The sequence below is a fragment of the Podarcis liolepis genome (genome assembly GCF_965112155.1).
Source record: "Podarcis liolepis genome assembly, chromosome: 11".
Classification (NCBI taxonomy): Eukaryota; Metazoa; Chordata; class Lepidosauria; order Squamata; family Lacertidae; genus Podarcis; species Podarcis liolepis.
The window spans coordinates 2,953,226-2,972,989 of NC_139565.1; the positions used below are offsets into that span (position 1 = coordinate 2,953,226).

The 19,764-nt window shown below is 41.9% G+C and overlaps 1 protein-coding gene across 1 annotated transcript in view; it reads left to right on the plus strand.

Moving 5' to 3' along the window:
- RORB (RAR related orphan receptor B) overlaps positions 1–18,582 on the plus strand; it is a 148,681-nt gene extending 130,099 nt beyond the window's left edge. Inside the window, exons 5-10 of the mRNA XM_083464958.1 lie at positions 7,478–7,599; positions 9,084–9,216; positions 10,318–10,425; positions 12,837–12,947; positions 16,147–16,259; positions 18,046–18,582. Of these exons, the coding sequence (XP_083321084.1) occupies positions 7,478–7,599; positions 9,084–9,216; positions 10,318–10,425; positions 12,837–12,947; positions 16,147–16,259; positions 18,046–18,201 (743 nt within the window). The 3' untranslated portion in view covers positions 18,202–18,582. The remainder of the gene's footprint in view (positions 1–7,477; positions 7,600–9,083; positions 9,217–10,317; positions 10,426–12,836; positions 12,948–16,146; positions 16,260–18,045) is intronic.
- Positions 18,583–19,764: the final 1,182 nt, after the last annotated feature.

The window sequence follows — 19,764 nt, forward strand, 5'->3', positions numbered from 1 at the left end:
ATAGTCACCTTCGAGTGGACTTAACCATCCAGGGGTCCTTTACCTTTTTACCTAATCAGTGCTCACCCCCACCCATTTCCTACCCTTTCTTAATAGATTTCACTGCAAGATATTAGGAGCTCTAACTACAATTCCCTTCTTGTTTCAGATTTTTGCACATTCAAATTTTAAACAGAAAATGCCATCTCCTAAAACAGACTGAATTAAATTGTCCTAAGTAAATAATTAATAAGAATCAGGAAATTAAGCAAAAAGGTCAAAGTCAAAAAAGGATCTTAGGTATTCATTTCCAAGTGTATTTATTTACTTTATCCAGGAAAGCGCTTTACTGCTTTTGAGCTTGTGCTCCTAAATTTAGTGTACAGCTTCCTATAAAACAAAGAAATGTTAAACTCTCATTTAAAAATACCACAAACTATGCAACAAAATACACTGCTTGCTTGCTAAAGGAACATAGGGAAGAAATGGCATAGACTTCCTTTGAAATAACAAGTCCCATCTCTAGGCCTCATTTGTTTGGCATCCTCCTTCTGGCACAAGGCATCTCTGAGAAGGCGGCGCTGTTCCTATGAACAGTCTGAGCAGCACAGGACCCAAGGTCAGTCTAGGCAGGCTGCTAGTGGGGTCAGAGAGAGGGAAGAGGGAGGTACGGGCCAGTCGTGTCCGACTCTAGGGTTGTGCGCCCATCTCACTTAAGAGGCCGGGGGCTAGTGCTGTCCGCAGACACTTCCGGGTCACATGGCCAGCGTGACAAGCTGCATCTGGCGAGCCAGCGCAGCACATGGAAACGCTGTTTACCTTCCCGCTAGTAAGCGGTCCCTATTTATCTACTTGCACCCGGGGGTGCTTTCGAACTGCTAGGTTGGCAGGCGCTGGGACCGAGCAACGGGAGCGCACCCCGCTGCGGGGATTTGAACCGCCGACCTGATGATCGGCAAGTCCTAGGCGCTGAGGTTTTACCCACAGTGAGAGGCAGCTTAATCCTTTCCCCTCTGGTCATTTTCAGATGGAGAGAATTTTTAAGGCAATAATCAGTCTGCAGTCTAATAAGCCAGAAGTTGCTTAACCCTTTTCTCTCTGGCCCTTTTCCAACTCATAAACACTCCCCCACAATGTTTCTTCATCTTGATCCCCACTTTTTCACCATATCTTTAACCTCCCAGTACAGTTTGGAATGATTATGAGCTGAAAAATAACCAGCAGAGGAAAAGGGTTTTGTAGCCTCTGTCCATTCACCCTTCTTCTGACCAATCTTAAAACCTGGGTGATTTTTTACTCTGAGGTAAAATAATGATCTCAGTGTGAAATGTTGTTTGAGCCTGTATCTCTGTGACCATGCTCATTCCCCAACTCTGAACTGGGCTCCAAATTCCATGGTTTTAGGCAAATGACATTTAACACTCACAGAGAAAAGCAAATCAGTTTATTTCTTGGGCTTGTAGGAGGCAACCTATCTTTGGCAAAAAGCCTTCACACTTTCCAAGAGTTATAGAGATGAAGTTGAGAAGTATGAGCAGCTGGTACTTCACAAAGCCAATAAGATTTAAGAAACAGAAATAAAAGATGGGCTGTAGCATGAAGTGTAAATCCAGTATATAATAAATTGATGCTTTCTTACTAAAGTAAATAACTATCATTTTTAACAGCATCTTAAGATCTAACTGATAATGCTCCTTTTCTGTACATGTCCATGTTGCTGATATTTTATTTAAGCCTTCAGTGAAACTCACATCTTAGCTATAAGTAACCTTTGAAGATACTCTTCTGCGGAAAAGTCTGCTGTAGTCTAAAAATAAGGGACTATGGTGTCAGGAAGAGAATCTACTGAAATCAGAAATAGAAAAGGTCAGTTGCTATTTTGAAAGCTGTGTACTCTATAACTCCAGTTTTGACATGAGCACTCTGCGCCACACACTGTCATTTTCCTGCACCATTGCATTATACAATCCCTATGGAACTCAAAGCGGGTGGAGGGTCACTTTTCAATCATATAGGAGTCACTTCCATGGCACAGATTGTAACACTGGAAGAATGTATACCACATCTACCTGCAATTCAAATAGCAATCCAGCAACCTAAGTCTGAGGCATGTTGAGCTGAGAACAATTGAAATAGCTTCCCTTTATACCTGGTGTGGTCATGATATGGAGAACTGTCAATATGTACTTCCACATCATGTGTGAACTGAGCATGCTGTCACTGACTTAGGACATTTCCACACAATGCAGAAGCGCTTGTTGACTCTGTACATGAGTGCAGCGACTAAAGTAAGGCATCACTCTAGCCCATTTTAAGCATTGCCTGTATAGCATATAGAGAGTCCAGACTTATGAGTAGATAAAGTAAAGGGTAAAGGTACCCCTGACCGTTAAGTCCAGTCACAGATGACTCTGGCGTTGCGGCGCTCATCTTGCTTTATTGGCCGAGAGAGCCGGCATTCAGCTTCCAGGTAATGTGGCCAGCATGACTAAGCCGCTTCTGGCGAACCAGAGCAGCGCACAGAAACGCTATTTACCTTTCTGCCAGAGCGGTACCTATTTATTGACTTGCACTTTGACGTGCTTTTGAACTGCTAGGTTGGCAGGAGCAGGGACCGAACAACGGGAGCTCACCCCGTCATGGGGATTCGAGCTGCCGACCTTCTGATCGGCAAGCCCAAGAGGCTCAGTGGTTTAGACCACAGCGCCACCCACGCCCCTTATGAGTAGATACAGGTATACTATAAATCCTTGGTACTTTATATTTCACGGGTATGGTTTTGGATAAAAATTGAAATGCAAGAATTGGTGTGTATGAAAAATGTGAACCCAGGTCACTTTTTACTGAATGCCACAAAGGAGAGTCATAGATTGTTTCTCTGCTGAATATAATGTAAAATCCCTTCCTTCCCCAAATGGCAACATAGGCTGGATCTACACTGACCTATTTAATGTTATTAGAACCATATTAGATATATTGTTCTAAAATGTCACTTTTAAAATAAAGCATTTATTACCTTTGTTTTTTTCACCAAAATGCTGTCTCCCTACTGCTGGTTGCACTGCACCACCTTCTTGTGTCACATTTTAATAACACATTATGAATGTTAAAAGTAAGACGTTATGTGTCCATATATGTTATCCAAACCATTCTTTAACCCTTCCTGAACATTAAAAACCTTAAGTGTAGATCCATCCTTAATTTCTGATATTAGCACTGTGACCCATGAGATGAAATTAATGCAAAATGAAACAACTAGTGTACGAGAACAATAGAATAAAATTTGAGAGGATTGTGGTGGGAGGGGGAGAGAAATAAGGACAGAGACATACTGGTTAAGTTTGATCACACATGAAAAATGCAGAAAACTGGAGATCCCTGACGCTCTGCTTGATGAAGAGATAGGTGTTCCCGTACTTAACCGGGATGAGCTTGCCCCACCAAACCCCATATTTTGGGCTCACTGGGGCAGGGAGTGCCCCATCAAGAGGCAGCGGACTGGATGATCTTTAAGATCCCTCCCCACACTTCTTGTCCACTTTGCCTCTGCAGCACTGGAAGAGACGTTTCCTGTTTCCTTTCTCAGCATTTCCATTTCTCCTCACTAGCTCTGTTTGGGAAAGGGTTACTCTTCTCCAAGAAGGAAAGGGAAAATAATAATTTGATTAGTGAAGACTCATCCAAATGATCTGAAGAAAATAATTTGAGTGTTACCTGCTGTAGTTCTACATAAAGAAAGTAATTCTAACCAGTGAACAAGACGTTTTGTGGTGAGTATGCTCCATGGCCAACATAACGTGGGGATTCTAAATAGCAGGAAATATGGATCATGGAGACTTTATTGGTTGAGGCACCAGGCCTCTTGATGGGATAGAAAGTTGCATTTATTCTGAAGTGTCTGGGTAAAAACAGATCTCTGCTCCTCTTACCCGCCCACCCACTTTAACTGGCCTGTGTTCTGTTGTTGGCTAGTCTATGAAAAAGCTCGCATTAACTTGGACTCTTCATCTCTAGCTTTTTTGTGGCTTTTTCAAAAGACCTTTCAGCCCACTGTCTTCCATTCGAAGACTAATCCCTTTCTCTCTTTCATCAATGCCAACTAAGCAAGCAAGCAGCCTCTGATGCTTATGTAACTCTAATCAGCCCACAGAATGAGCTGTCAGACTCGGGTCCCCTGAGTCCAAGCACAGCCTTTCTTTGATACATTCCAGCTCCGCTGGCCTGCGGCTCAAGAATCTCAAGTCTGCCTTTGCACCTGGCTTGCTTTCAGATGCCAGCACACAGAGCCTTGCTGGCAGCGGCTGCTTCTGCTGCCCACCCTGAGGCGGCTTTGCACACCTAGATGGAGGTTTGCCATCATCCTGAGGAACAAGGGGCACATGCACAGAAAGCTATGATGTGGCACGGCAGAGGACTTTAACTTCAAAAGCTGCTGAACCAACTTATTTCAAGATAACTAACATTTATGAGACAAAATAGTTTAAGAGGAGCAGTGCTTCAAAGGTGAAAATATTAGCTATGCCAATCAATAATAGTGCAAGGTGGTTGTTAAGTGGTTTTGGCTACTTTGTGGAGGTTGCTTGGAATTCTCCACATGATTTCTGTTATTGCTTGGAAAGCTGTTTGTATGCAGTGGCTCAATGGCCAGGATTTTGGAGGTTTGATTGGAATTTCAACATCTTGCCCTGTTACCAAAAATTGAGATTATTTTAATTTAAAAAATACTATCAGTGCAGATCCATTTGAGACTGGCTGCATGTGTAGCAAGGTGTGCATATGTGCACTGTGAATGTGAACCTGTGCCTACATTGCTGCCATAGGGAAATCTGTCCTTTTACAAGAAGCATATGAAGTGACTGGGATCACTTCGCAGGATGCATTGGGTGAAACTAGAATGGTACTTGGTCTCACAGTGACCACAGATCCTAAGATATGTGTCTATACTTTACAGTCTTTATGGGACACAAACCTGCCTATACAGGGGGCTGGGCCTTGGCGGCCCAGATGTCCTCAGTGGCATTGAGTGCCTCTTGCCTGCCATCTACATGGGTTGCCTGGGACAGAGATCCCTGCTCTGGGGACCTCCCAGCTGGATTTCTGTACGGTCTTGTATAGTGTGTTCTCATTAAAAGAGAGCACGTGTTGCAGTGGGGGCCAGCCAAGCCACCCCTCTATTGCCAGGCGGGTTGGGATAGTTGGTCTCTGGCAGGGATTGGTAGTTTGAGCTGCTGGGGTAATTTTGATGTTGCTAATTTGAGGGAGGGAACAGAGGTTTTTAAAGCAGTGCACACAGCATTCAGCTTTCTCTTTCGCTGCGTGCACCGGATCACCCACCCTCCCTCCCTTATTTTATGTCTTGTGCGTTGACCTTGCTATGCCTGTCATGGGGTTGTCTGCTTTGAGGCAGGGGCCTGGTAGGAATTTTGTCCATTTGGCTGATTGGCCGGTGCCATTTGGTTTTTGCCTACTGCGTAGCAAATCATCACACCTTGTAAGGTTGCAGTTAGGCATTGGTTAAAAATTGGTTGGAGGAGGGGTATGGATTGGCTGTCCCTGCCCCTCCAATGCTGCTGCTGCAAGGGAATTCCATTAAAGGAATTCAGGGGCTTGCCATGCTTTCGTTCAAATCCCTGGAATTGAGTTTGGCCCATGTGAACCCCTGGGAACATGCGGGGAGAAGGTGAGGGCCCGTGGCACAGCTCCAGTTTCTCCCCAATATTGTTTCCCCTTACTGACTTTCGCTGGAATCCAGAAGTCAGTTCTGTCCCCAGGCAGGGGGACAGATAGTCCTAACCAATGCCTAAGCAACCACTCACATCCATGTATGTTAATAAAGTTGTGGCCAAAATTATGCCAAAAACCTTAAACAAAAATTCTATGTGATGTGTGTGTGGGGTTTTTTTGGGGGGGGGGAGTATCTTGGGGACCTTGACATGCAAGTGGTGTTGTCCCTGAAGATGACTTGAAGTAGAACTTGGCTTACAAAATTCTGGCTGGTTTAGCCAAGTAGATTTGGATTACACAATTTATTGGAAGAACTGCATTGTCTGCCTGTTCACCTCAAAGCCAAATCCAGGAGCTGGCACCTACCACTGAATTCATAAATGGCTTGGGACCCAAATGCCTAATGGAACAACTCTTCCCATAACAGTCTGCCCATGTCTTCAAAGTCTTCATTTGAGGTTCTTCTCTGAGTGCCTTCTTTCGTGGAAGTATGTTATACAAGCTGATCTTTGGTGCCATAATTAAAATCTTTTCAGTGCTAAGCCAAGTCACCCTTTATTTGTCATGGAATTTTTAATGTTTATTCTGCTTCATTGTGCCTTATAGTTTTTGCTGCTTCTCCATACACATGTTGTACTTAGTATTAATAATTTTTATTTATTTCTCTTTTATACTGCTATGCATATTTGGATCATGAATATATTAAATAATGCATACTTCCAGATCCATGAGCTGAGCTGAGCTGCTTCTCTGCTCAAAATGGCAAAACGAGAGCCATTTTCAGCAGAGAAGCAGCTCAGCTCAGCTCAGCTCATATTGAGTGTCCTTGTTGTGTCTTACTGGCTTTTTCAGCAGTTGTGCAATATGGTAGAATATAGCTATTGTACTATATTGCAGAATGTCTCGTTCCCTGTTTTCCAGGGCTCCTGCAGACAACCTATATATTGAGCATTCATCCTGTTTTGCTTGTAGAAGTTAGAGTATATCACTTTTTTGTTGAGCATTCATTCTTATTGATTTGCAAGGAGCAAGCTTCCTGAATTTATCCTGATTTCCTTTTGGGGTGTTTATAAGCCATTCATTCATTCGACCCTTTTCAAAAATGCATTTCCCCATTACTTTCCTGTCCACAAAAGAGTGGATTTGTTGCATGGTGGGGATAAAGCAGTTTCGTCCACTTTAAATGCACAAGTCTACATTCCCCAATATGGGATTGAATCTCTTCCACTTCAATTTTGCCGCACTTGCATTCCACATGTACTTATTGTTAGTTGCTGTTTTGCCATCACCTTACGGTCACAGGAGTGATGTTCAAGCAAGATGTACAACCAAAGATTTGTGTTTGTTGTTGGCTGATTATCGGATTATGTTATTTGACCCTTGCAAAGACAAATTAGGTAATAGAAAGTGCAAGTAATAAATTGCTGCTTCTACATTACTCTGAATTGTTTATTCAGTATTCCCCAAAATGTGATCCTGGCAGTGGAGTACAGTACAACTAAAAAAAAGTGCCCAGTGTGTTGTAGCAATGGGGAAAAGTGTTCTTGAGACTATTGTTCAGCTGCCAGCTCATGGTATGGTCACTGCAGTAAAGGATTGGCTGTCGTTACCCTCTCTTTACTATTATCCTAGTATTACTAGATAACATTATTATTTAATTCTGTCCTGCCTTCTTAGCAAAAGAAAACATGATTAGAGCAATGCAAAACAAAGTATATTTAAAATAATAATGATTGTGAAGCAGAGTTTCTTCCTTTTTGTTCCTCTTTCTTAGACCGAATTGCACAGAATATCATTAAGTCCCATTTGGAGACATGTCAGTACACAATAGAGGAACTACACCAGCTGGCCTGGCAAACCCACACATATGAAGAAGTCAAAGAATACCAGAGCAAGGTACCAAAAACACAACTCACTTCTATATTCTTGTCAGATGGGCAGCATACATATTATTATTGTTATTACTCATTCCCTAATCACTGTTGTTAGTGCATTATTTCTGCCAATTAATTGCTGGATAACACACTTGAGGACAGCACTTTTGAAAAATGGCATTTTAAAACAGGAGCAAAGTCTTAGGGAGGAATTCAGTGGAGCACTATTGCAAACACCAACACACACATCCAATAAACAAATAAAATAACAGACCCTCCAAGTGCCCATATTTTCCAGGGACAGCCCCAGGTTTACAAAAGTCTTCCCGGTTTCTGGTTTGATACTGGAATGTCCCACTTTTCCTTAGGACATCCCTGTTTTCACTGGAGAAATGTTGGAGGGTATGGCATTTATGTGACACCCCCTTCCCCAAGCCAATGAGATGCAACCTTTAGAAGACATCAGAAGGCAGCCCTGGATAGGGAAGTTTTTTAAGAAGATGCTCCGTGTGTTAGAACAAGCCTTGCTCAAGCAGGTTACATCAGCCACTCTTGGGGCTTTGCTCCTTGTCCTCTTCAGCTCTGTGAGGGAACATGGCAGAAAAGACATGGGAACTGAGTCCCATTGGTGGATTCGTGTTGTTCCCTAAAATTAGCAGTTCCCACATGTGTCAGGGCCTTTTTATGAGATATTGGTGTGGATCCTCCTCCACTCAGATAAGAAAGCATACAAGGGATTGATGGACTCAGATGTCCCTCGATCTGCTGGTGGAAGTTCAGGGGCTTACTGGACAAAAAGTCTGAATAAACCTAATGGGAAGGAAAAAGCACATTCTCCAGAAACCAGGTGAGACATGCACATCTCTACCTTAGAGCAGGGGTCTAAGAAACTGGATCCAACATATAGACTGCTTTGACAGGTGTGTGCGGCCGTTTACATTGGGTGAAGCATTTTCATTTACTCCCAGTTGTTCTTTGGCAAGTGATGCTGTCAGTGCCAATGAGCAGAACAGCACTGACATCGCGCTGCTTTGGGCAGGGAGTGCTTGCACTATGGAGTTCCTCAGAGGAGGTCAATTCAGCAGTGAGTACACCCTGAAATTTGCACCCTGGACTTACATGAATGTTTTTGTGTTTAACACCACAAAACAGTCCTATTAAACAGTCTTATTTTTTCTTGCTATTTTAATTTATGCACTTAGTAATTATCATAGTAGGTTAAAGCATCTGCACAATGGGTGGTATTCAACTAAGTTTTTCTGAGAAGACCTATTAAAATACTTAAGTCATGTCACACATTTCAGTGGGTCTACTTGAAGTAAAGCTTAGTTGAATACCACCTATTGCTTCAGTAACCATAGGATCTGCACCTATCACATGAGTAATTGTCATCAGTATATTATTGATCATGTGGATGAACAGCATACATTCATTTCATGTCTGAAGGATCAACTTGCTTTATGATTACTATCTGCTCTCCTTTTGCACGCACATTTCTTCTGGAAGTCAAGAGAAGCATTATGGCAGCAGTGTGCAATCCAGATCACACATGCCATTCAGTACGTGGTGGAATTTGCAAAGCGGATAACAGGCTTCATGGAGCTCTGTCAAAATGATCAAATTCTACTTCTCAAATCAGGTGAGTAAACAGGGGTGGTGTCAGTGTTTCCATTAGGCTTCATGACCAAGGGCCCTCCAGGTGTTTTAAACAACAACAGCTGGCTGGGGCTCATGGGAGTTGTAGCTCAACTTCTGGAGGGGATCAGGTTGGGGAAGACCGGTCTACAGTTAATTTACTAACAGCAGTATTTGAGGAACAGAATTACCAAAGCTTACAGAAACATTGATAAATCAGCTTCAGGATTCAAACAGGGTATCAGACGGGACATCATGCTATGTCACTGAAAAAGCCGGAGTGTTAAACAATGCCTAAAATTTGACTTTGACCTAAATGTACAGAGGATATCCTGTTGTACCCCCTTACACCTGAGTAGAAGTGAGAGTTTTAAAATGCTTGTACCCTTTGAACTCAGTGGGACTTACTTCTGAAAAGACATGGCTAGGGTTGCCCTGCAAATAATGTTGAGCTGGGAAAAGGACAAAAAAGACTGATAAAATCAACTTCACTACAGAACTGCATTCTCATCATTTCAGCCAAGCAGCTGTCTTCTAATGCTGTTTTTTTACTTCCAATGCCTATCAAAAATAAATAAATAAATGCAATGAAAGTGTTTAGAGAACACAATATTTTACATATATTTTGTTGGTTTAAAATTATATTCAATTGTTCTTTTTTCTCTTAATGAGATGGGGAGGGGGGGATTTTTGGAGCAAAGCATGCTGGACTGTTTTACTTTTGCAGGACAACCTCAACCCAAAATAGGCAAAGCCAGGGCTTGGTGGTCCACAATACATTCTCACAACTGAGTCGTCCAATACTGTTTCCATGCATATTCAGCCAGCACTGTTATGATTAAATTAGAGTAATTCTGTGACTTCTCCCTTCTGTGACAGGGGAGAAACAGCTCATCCGCTCATTCACTGCCTTTTTCATGGAATATTACCGAAATCCCACAATTCCAAAAGAAGAGCTGCAGGCTGGCTTGCACTAGCCATTGCATCTAGCTGTGGAGATCAGGAATAAGAATTTGTTTGTGAATACCTTCTGCTTCCAGCAAATGGTTGAATGCAAATATCTCATCATGATATATCTGTACAGTAACTTTTGCTGTCTTTCCAGGCTGCTTGGAAGTGGTTTTAGTCAGAATGTGCCGTGCCTTCAATCCACTCAACAACACTGTTCTGTTTGAAGGAAAATATGGAGGGATGCAAATGTTCAAGGCTTTGGGTAGGGTGGTTTCTTCATTGTTTACTCAAGCCATAAAATTGTGGTGTGATCTGGGTATATAACGGTGGCACCTGCAGCCATATATTATCAAATGAGTATCAGCTCATCACCATTGAAGATATTTGAAATGAAAAGAATCTGTTAGATTCCACTGTTATTCCCCAGGCACTGCTTGTTTCCATATAAGTGAGCTCATAGGTTAATGACACTCTCATTAATCTGAACCTCTGATTGTGCAATCATCATTTTAGATGCTTCTTCTCCAGCCCTTTGGGTAAACAGAGCTGGGAGAAACCTTAACGCCATATTAAGATTTGGGAAAAGGGCAAAGGAGAAAGAATGTAAATCAGGGCTTGGATCCGCTTAAGTTTTTTATTTACTGTATAAGGTATAAAAATGATGCTAACATACACTGAAGGTGGAAAACCTGAACTGATGTTTACTCTGAGTACTAAACACCAAGTATTCACAGGGAAGCTCAGGGCAAGAAAAAAATGCATGGACACAGAGCTTTAAAGCACAGGTCTGTGCCTGGAAAGAGCGAGGCAGAGGAAAGTGTGGATAAGCCCTTAATTGCACCACCCTTGACTAATAATAATAATAATAATAATAATAATAATAATAATAATAATAATTGTACCCCACCCATCTGGCTGGGTTTTCCCCAGCCACTCTGGGTGGCTTACAGCACATAGAAAATATCAAACATTAAAAACTTCCTAATAAATGGCTGCATTCAGCTGTCTTCTAAAAGTTGTGTATTTCTTTATCTCCTTGACATCTGAAGGAATGGCGTTCATCTGAAAGGAGGGTGTCACTGCTGAGAAGGCCCTCTGCCTGGTTCCCTGTAACTTCATTTCTTGCAGGGAGGGAACCACCAGAAGGCCCTCAGGGGTGTCTGGGCTGAACAATGGGGGGGGGGGTGATTCTCCTTCAGGTATACTGGGCCAATATGCTGCTGTCCCATTTGTACTGTTGTATTTCACTGCTTTATATCTTTTTGTGAGCCTCCTTTATATTACTATTGTATGGCAGAAACAAAATCAATGCTCAAATATAAACTGTGAGAGTAATCAAAGTAAAATTATAATAATCGTGAAGTGATCAAGAACAAAAGGTAAAGCTGATTCATGAAAAGGGATTATATTAGTATCCACTTATAAGTGTACCTTCATAAGTGTGCCAAATAAATTTAAACCACAATACAAGGCACAGGTGTATACATTAAACTCCGGTGGAAATGAGTTGGAATTATTTCTTATCTCTGAACTTTGTCAGCCACTCTGGAGTCTCGTCGTCTTCTTTTAAAGACTGGAGTAAAAGTGCTTTAAACGAGTAAATAAGCACATACAACTATATATTTGACTGGAACCTCATATCACACTTAGTTCTTTGTTCTATGTTATGTTATGTTTCAATTGGGCTTGTGGGAGGAGTTCTTTTCTGACTATTGAATTGGCAACAACTGGTAACCTACTGTAAAACTATAACTCATCACACAGAAAGATTAGAAAAGTAACTGAAAGCATACCTAGCCTTCTTTGTAGCATTCGGCACAATAGTTGGTTATTTCTCTTTTTGAGTTTTCCACGAGGTTGGATCCAGTGCTTTTTTCTGGCATACTCAAGGGTACTGACTGGATCCAGAGTTACCTCTAAAGATGGAACTTGTGAAAGAGCATGAGATTCAGCTAAGGTTCCCACTGAATAAAGATGATTTTTACCAGTTCCCCCTTAAGCCTCCCCTCCAACCTACCATGTTCATCAGAGTATGATGCTCTTTAGCAGTTATTTCAGAGGTTGCAGATGGAAAGGAGGAATCAACAAAATAAAACCAACTTCTTCCAGTAGGAACTTCCCATGACTGGAATTTCACTCACAGGAACTCTGGATTCAAAATGTTGTATCTTTAGGCTATATATGAGGCATGTTGTATAAGGCCTCAAATAAATCGCCCAAAGGCAATAGTTTAGTTAGCTTCTCATTTGCACAAGAAATGGGCCTAGCTATAAGAAAAATAACAAGTGGTCTGTTGTCCTGTCACTGAAGTACGATAGCAGTGAAAGCCATGCTTGCTGAACATCCCTTACAGACCCCAGAGAAAATATCCTCAGTTCTCATGTACTCATGCTAATGTTCTGATCTCAATCAGCAGCTCTTCAGGGAAGATTGAAACTACTTTTCCTCATAACTATCTCTAAGCACCAAGAATGTATGTGTTGTTAGTGTAGGAAATTGACTGGTTCTTCTGCATGATATATATGTTTCACTGCCTGGATGTAAGGGAAATGGAAGAGAACTGATGCCCATTCATTATGGACACATGCATGCATTTGATCACAATAATATTCCTGGGAAAACATTACATGTGAAGCAATATGATTTTATGTTGACTTTGTTTTCTGCACACAGGTTCTGATGACCTCGTGAATGAAGCATTTGACTTTGCAAAGAATTTATGTTCCTTGCAGCTGACTGAGGAGGAAATTGCCTTGTTTTCATCTGCTGTTCTGATATCACCAGGTAATTATCTTCAACAAATTATACTTTCCCACCTGCGTCCCATAGAAACTTCACTATTTCCAGTTCTTTTCAGCCTATGCTGATTACTGTTGTTCTTCACATAAGTGCGTACGTTAAATTACTGAATGGGTTTGATCTGTCTTGTATTTTGCCTGTAATTCAATAAAAATTACAACTGAAGAGGTTAAGCATTGAAGCTGGGCTACATGATCCCTGAAGTTTACAGGAACAAACTTGGGTAAATATGTGCTAGAGCAGGAATGAGCAATGGTCGGCCAGATGGTGATGGATGGTGCCATCACGCCAAACCGTTGGCATGCTAGCTGGAGACTGGCCACACTGTCCTACGGCATGGCTTGGACTTTACCATAGTGTATTATATTGCAGTGCTTCTGCATAGTGGGTAAGTTTATCCTGATTCATGTGGCAGGTTTTTTAAAGTGCTTCACAGCAGCACATAACCTAGTGACTCTTCCTTTTTCACATGGCAGAGAGCAGCGGCTGAACAACCAGTGTAGGTTGTTGTTGTTGTTAGGTTACAACAATTAAAACACAATGTTGAAAACAACCTGAAATCACAGAAATGATGTGGTTCCTAAAAGATATACATCTCAGGTGCCAACAGCCAGCATAAAGAGCTACATCTGTTGGAGAAAGAGGCTTGGAAGATATTTTTTACTCTCTCATAGCTACCAGGCACATTAAAACTTGGTCAGATTTAAATCTCACCTCATCAACCTTTAAACAAACAATCTGCATGAAAATACTAGACTAAATCAGACATTTAGTTTTCCAAATAATTGAAGAGGTTACTCAGAGTTTCAGGAGTTACAGCAAAAAAAGTCTCCACCCACAGGCAGAAAAGCAAAGAAGAAAAAAGGATCCAAATGACTTAAAAGAAAAGAACTTGGTTTCATCACAAAAGGATTGTGCAAGCTTTAGGAAAGCTGCAGGGTGTAAAATCTATTTTAGAGAGATTCATTCACTTGATTTTTCTTTGTCAGGGAGCCATTCCACATGACTCCTTTCTTCCAGGAAGACAGCACAGAGAGAGGAAAGGGGGGATCAAAAGTGGCTGGGAGCCCACTAAACTCCACCCATTGGCAGCTTGAGCTCAGGGCCCAAGTTAACCCTTTCGTGCATGCAAGTGTGAGTCAGTAACTGTATACTGTATTGCAACAGCATCTTCAGTATTTGCCAAAAGATGCATAAAGAAGATGCCAGATGTATCTCTGTGGGGAGAGAGTTACACAACTGCCGGAGAGAATGCCAACCACTTTTAAGATGCTGAGGACAATGGAACTACCAAGAGAAACCTCTCTGCAGGGAAGGAGGTGGGCTTTCAGGCAGTGGCAATTTGCACAGCTAAACCTGAAGGGTGGAATGGCCAGGCATGCCAAATTGTAAAATAGTATTAGTGGAGAAGGAGAAGAATTGATGTTACAAGTTACAACTGCTGCTGTGTGCATGTTTGAATACAGAAGAGGTATGGCATACGGACTATATAGCCATATAACTCTGGATATCGTACAGCAAAGTTTCCATTGCACTTTAATTCAATTCCATTACTAAACTTGCGGACGATTTCCTGGCAGTTATTTGATATTCCAAGGATAGAACGGAAGTATTATTTTGTTGCCCCTGTTACATGCAGCATTATCTTGATGGAATTCATCAACAGGATAATAAAAAGAAAAAATGAAAATTGCAGGAAAGCAGCTAAACCAGGACTGCTCTGGCCACTGCCAAATATCTCCACATGTGAGAAAATAAGAGGTTCAGAACTACAGCAGAAAAGATGCCATTTCTAGTCCAAGAACCAGAAAGCACCAATCTTCAGTCAGAGCAGGAACTGGGAGAGGACAGTCAGCATATTGGTTCAAACCATATTGCCTGCAATGGAAACAAACATTCTTGTTTTCAGTGGAATGTCCTTTAAAGTTATATGGTTTCAAGTTTCAGAAATTAGTGTCCCAATCATAGACTTACACAGTGGTCTGCTAGATTGTGTGGTAAGATTCCAAAACATCCCCAGAACCTGCCTAGTACAGCTGTGATATGTGAGCATCTTGCAGGGGCTGGGAAAGCCATAGGGCAAGGGTAGAGAGGAATGCATTGCCTCCTGCACCTAAAGTGAAAGCTAATATCAGATAAACCCAAGTACTAAAAACTTAGCTCTTTTGAGATGGGGAGCTAAAATATTGCACTTCCTCCTGATGGTGGGGTTACAATGGCTACTTACCCTATTCGGGTGGAAGGCAGTTGTGGCCTGTCGTGGCAGCCAGGACTCGTGGGCATGGCCGGACACACTGCAGGATGGGATTGCCCACCAAATCCTGGGCCCCTGAGGGAGCAGAGCCTCACTTATGGACTGGGAAGCAGATGCTTCTTCTCCAGTTCACCAGGGATGCTTTAAAGCCGACTGAGCCTGGCACCATCATCACAGCTGGCAGGAGAGCAAACCGTCCCTACCTCCTTGTCATGCTTTTGTCATGTGTCTTGTTTAACCTTATTTTGCATTCCAAGTCACTTGTTTTTTACTATTCCTTGTTTTACCATATTTTCATTGTAGTTGCTTGTTTTAATCATGTTTACCTCCTTGTAATACCTGACCTTGCTAATGGTTGCCATATTTGGAGCCAGGAAGAAATGCAAACAGGCGAGGTTTTGCCTTTCCCATAGCATAATGAGCAACTTTCCCCATAGCAACTTTGGGCAGGTAAGGCCTTGGGTTATCAAGCTCCCAGTTGAATTGGTGCATCACCCTGACCAAAGATCAGGTGTGTACTCAGGGTATCCTGTTAGAGGGGCCTTGGTGGAAGTCTCTGTCCAGAAGCCAAGTGTGGGGCAGGTGGGAATGGCCACCTTGGTAGTTTGGTGTCTTGGGGACACCATAAACCTTGGCACAACTCTGTCAAAGTTTCAGCCCTCTAGCAGGAGGCTGGAATGGATATACACCCAAAGCCTGAGCAAAAGTCCGCCTGCATCTGGAATCAATAAAGTTATGTCCATTTCCAATCCAGATTGTAGTCTGGTTGAGTTTGTTCCTTTATGCCTTAGCTATAGCTTCTGCGCAAGGAGGGGTGGCTCTGCAACTGGGACCACAACACTATTAACACCTATTGCTACAAGTCACCTTTCCATCTTTCTGGCTTTAGTTTATGCCTTCATTTGAATTTATTTTATTTCTTTTGGTCAGATCGAGCTTGGCTGTTGGAACCAAGGAAAGTCCAGAAGCTTCAGGAAAAGATTTATTTTGCACTTCAACATGTGATCCAGAAGAATCATCTTGACGATGAGACTTTGGCAAAGGTAGCTCTTCAGTACACAAACTGACACTCCTACATAAAAAGTGTGCAGTTAATTAATATTGATTTTAATTCCCCCTTTTTCTGATTGGCTATTAGTGATTCCAGTGTTCCTGCCCCCAAAGGCTTTCTTGTTTGAATCAAATAGTTCTTCTCGCTCCTACCCAGGAATTTTCCTTGTACATCAGAACTCACCATGTGAGCTTCAAAGATTGCTATGGCTTCTATTCCACACACATGCTAGAATCTACCCCAGAATTTAAAATCTGCTGCATCCAGTGTGTGAAGGGATTTGCATGTAGAGCAATAGCATGTGCGCTTGGAGCTGTGTTGATGGAGTCTCCCTGCCCTGCAGTTTCCCCCACCCATAGGCAAGGGAAGAATGCATGCCCAGCTAGAAGCATGCCTTTTCGCTCCAGCTGATCTGCTGATCACAGGCTAATTGGCACAATGCAACTGCAAGTCAAGCTTGCTAATGTCAGCCACCAATTTAAAACATCAGTCAAGATACATTATAAAAACTCAAAAGAAAAATAATTCAGTTTCAATCCCCATGCTCTGATAATTTGTATTACAATTAATTTATTTTATTAAAAAAAACTTATTAGGCTCTAATTAAATTTTACAGCAGAGACCTGTCCCACCGCCTTCATGATGAATTGTTGTATTCTGCTCTTAGTTTTATTGTGTGAATTTGAATGCAGTTATCTGAACTGTTTTCACTGTAATTGGAACTGTTTTATGACGTTTCATGCTTATTATTATTATTAGCTTCTTTGGGTTTATTTTATAAAGAAAAATAACCTCATAAACATAAAGCAGCTGGGCTGATTTGGATAAGGACTTTGGTATGGCGAAGGGAATTCCAACGCTTCCCCTCCATCAGGAGCAGCCAGCGGATGAGGCCGCAGTGCCCCAGAGCTGCTCTCCCAACATGGGGAAGCCAAGCCGGTGCTTCCATCACTGAGCGTGTGCAGCGTTCCTGACCTTGCCACCTCCCTGCCGCACCCCATATCATTTGATGAGCACTAGTGCCAGAAGGGCAGCTGCCAGCCACCCCAGCCAGACACACACCAGGGGCTTCTGCTTCCTGTATGTTATGGTCCAAGTCTTTCCCATGCAGCTGCTATTAGCCATGGAAAAGGAAAATATACAGGCATAGAATGTGTGCCTCCATATATTTCCCTCCATTGCTCATAGTCTGCTCCTGTGCCCTAAGGGCACTCATAGGAATGTCACAACACAAGAAAGAGGAAATCAGAAAGCAAAATCCACACATTAAAAACACCAGTATAAATAAAACTAAAAAGCAGGCATATAAAGCTACTGGAGAGAAACATCAGCAGTAAAGTTTTAAACATTACAAATCTCTCAAATGAAAAGTGTTCTCTGTAAAAACTGGCCATAGATGGAGCCTATTGGCTCCACATAGAGGATATTCCAGAGCTGTAGTGCCACCACTGAAAAAGCATTAACTCTTGTCCTTACATACCTAGTGGCCTAACACATAAAACAAGCCCTCTGAAGATCCAGCAGGTGGATCTGTACAGCAGGTGGTGCTCCTTCAGGTAGCCAGAAAATAGCAGCTCCAGCAATGTGGGGATGTAGAAGCCCACTTCCCACTCAGAAGCCCCAACCCAAATCACATGCACACACCTCTCTGTGTCATTTTCATGCACAGCTGCTGCTTTTAGAAGAAAATTGCCAATCAGTTTAGAAATCAGGATTTCATGAGACAATTTCTTTAAGAATAAACTTTCTCTCAATTTGCTTCCTTGTCTGTCTTATAGTTAGTAGCCAAGATACCAACTATCACTGCACTTTGCAACTTGCACGGAGAAAAACTGCAGGTATTTAAACAATCTCATCCCGATATAGTGAATACACTGTTTCCTCCGTTATACAAGGAACTGTTCAATCCAGACTCTGCCACTGGCTGCAAGTGAAGGCAAAGCTAGAATATTTCATGGAATGCGTCACTCTTCAGACAAAAGAATTGTTTTCATGGAGACTTTCTTAAATATGTCACTACTGCAACACTAGGAATGTCCTGCACTTAATAGAATTATTTTTCACCGCTACAGTTTGAAGAATGTAAATATGCACCTCTGAGTGGGGCCTGTTTTTGTTTCTCTTCTTTTTCCCTTTATGTTAATTTTCCCCTTCTTTTTGTTTTGTTTTGTTTATTTTTAACTTACCAGAAATTTGCAAATATAGAACACTGGGTGTTACCTTTATTTTTGATTTTATTTTATTGGGGGCTTTGTTTTTGGGAGACAAACTGTTTATAGAAGTTTATTGTAGATATAAATGAAAACAGAGGAGTACTTTGCGGTATTACTCTTGCTGTTTATTGTTCAAATATAATTTAAGAAATTTCCACTAAACTAGGCTTACCTATTTCTATGTTTTTAGCTAGTTAAATGCATGTGGCAATATGTGGCTGTCTTGGAAATAGGTGTGTGTGTGTAGGTGTGTATATATATATATATGGGCATGAGCCTTTCCTGCCTGGGTGCCGTGTGGGTGCATGGAGGATAACTCAGGGGGCTTAAAAGAGCTCTGTTTCAACCCTCTCCTGGCCTGTGCATGCACCATTCTAGGGGAATCTGGGCAATGGGTGGTCTCTATGTGCCTCCCATACCCCCAGCTGAGCTTACATGAACCAGCTTTAGGGACTTCCCATTCTCTGTAAATTTCCATTATGCTCTGCACAAACTGAGAGGAATAAGTGAAAACAGGCCTCCCTTATGCCCTTTGGTGATCTTTTAACACATGGGCAAGGATCATGTCCTGTGTGTATACATACATGGATAGTATATACCAGGGATGGATGGCATTGGCATTCTCTATCCTTAAAACAGCAGTCAGGTGCCAGAAGTCTATTTTGCTGCACACCTCTACTTCACCATGCCGGGCTGCTAAGCTCCAATATGCCCAAGAGAGATGAAGTATTTAAAAAGCATTCATGCATTAACACACATAAAACCAACATTTCCTTCCCTCCAAATAAAACACTAGGCAAAGTTTAACCACAACTTGATTCAAATTTGGCAGCAACCCCAGACTCAGGATGAAATTGGTTGATGAACCGCCAGATAGCCATCCCTGCTATATACCAATATAGTACATATATACACACACATATATGGAATACGCAAACACTTGCTGTAGCTTAAAAAATGCCTATTTTCTAGGGACGCTCTTCTGCATTTTTAACTCTTCATGTAATGTGCTAGTTTTATGTTGGGCAATTAGGATTTTGCTCTGCCATCCACCCATGTATAATGACAAGATGGTACCTTTTCTGATCAGTTTGTATATAATGTGAATGCAGTACGCAGTCAGTGAATGAAAAGTCAGGTTAGTATTATGGTGCCAAAGCCTTGTCTGGATAATTCAAATGGACAGAGAAAAAGTTATTGGGAGATTTCCCCCCCCCCGCCCCCGTGATAAAACATATATTAAACCTAATATTATAGGACACAATGCCAATAGAGTATTTAAAC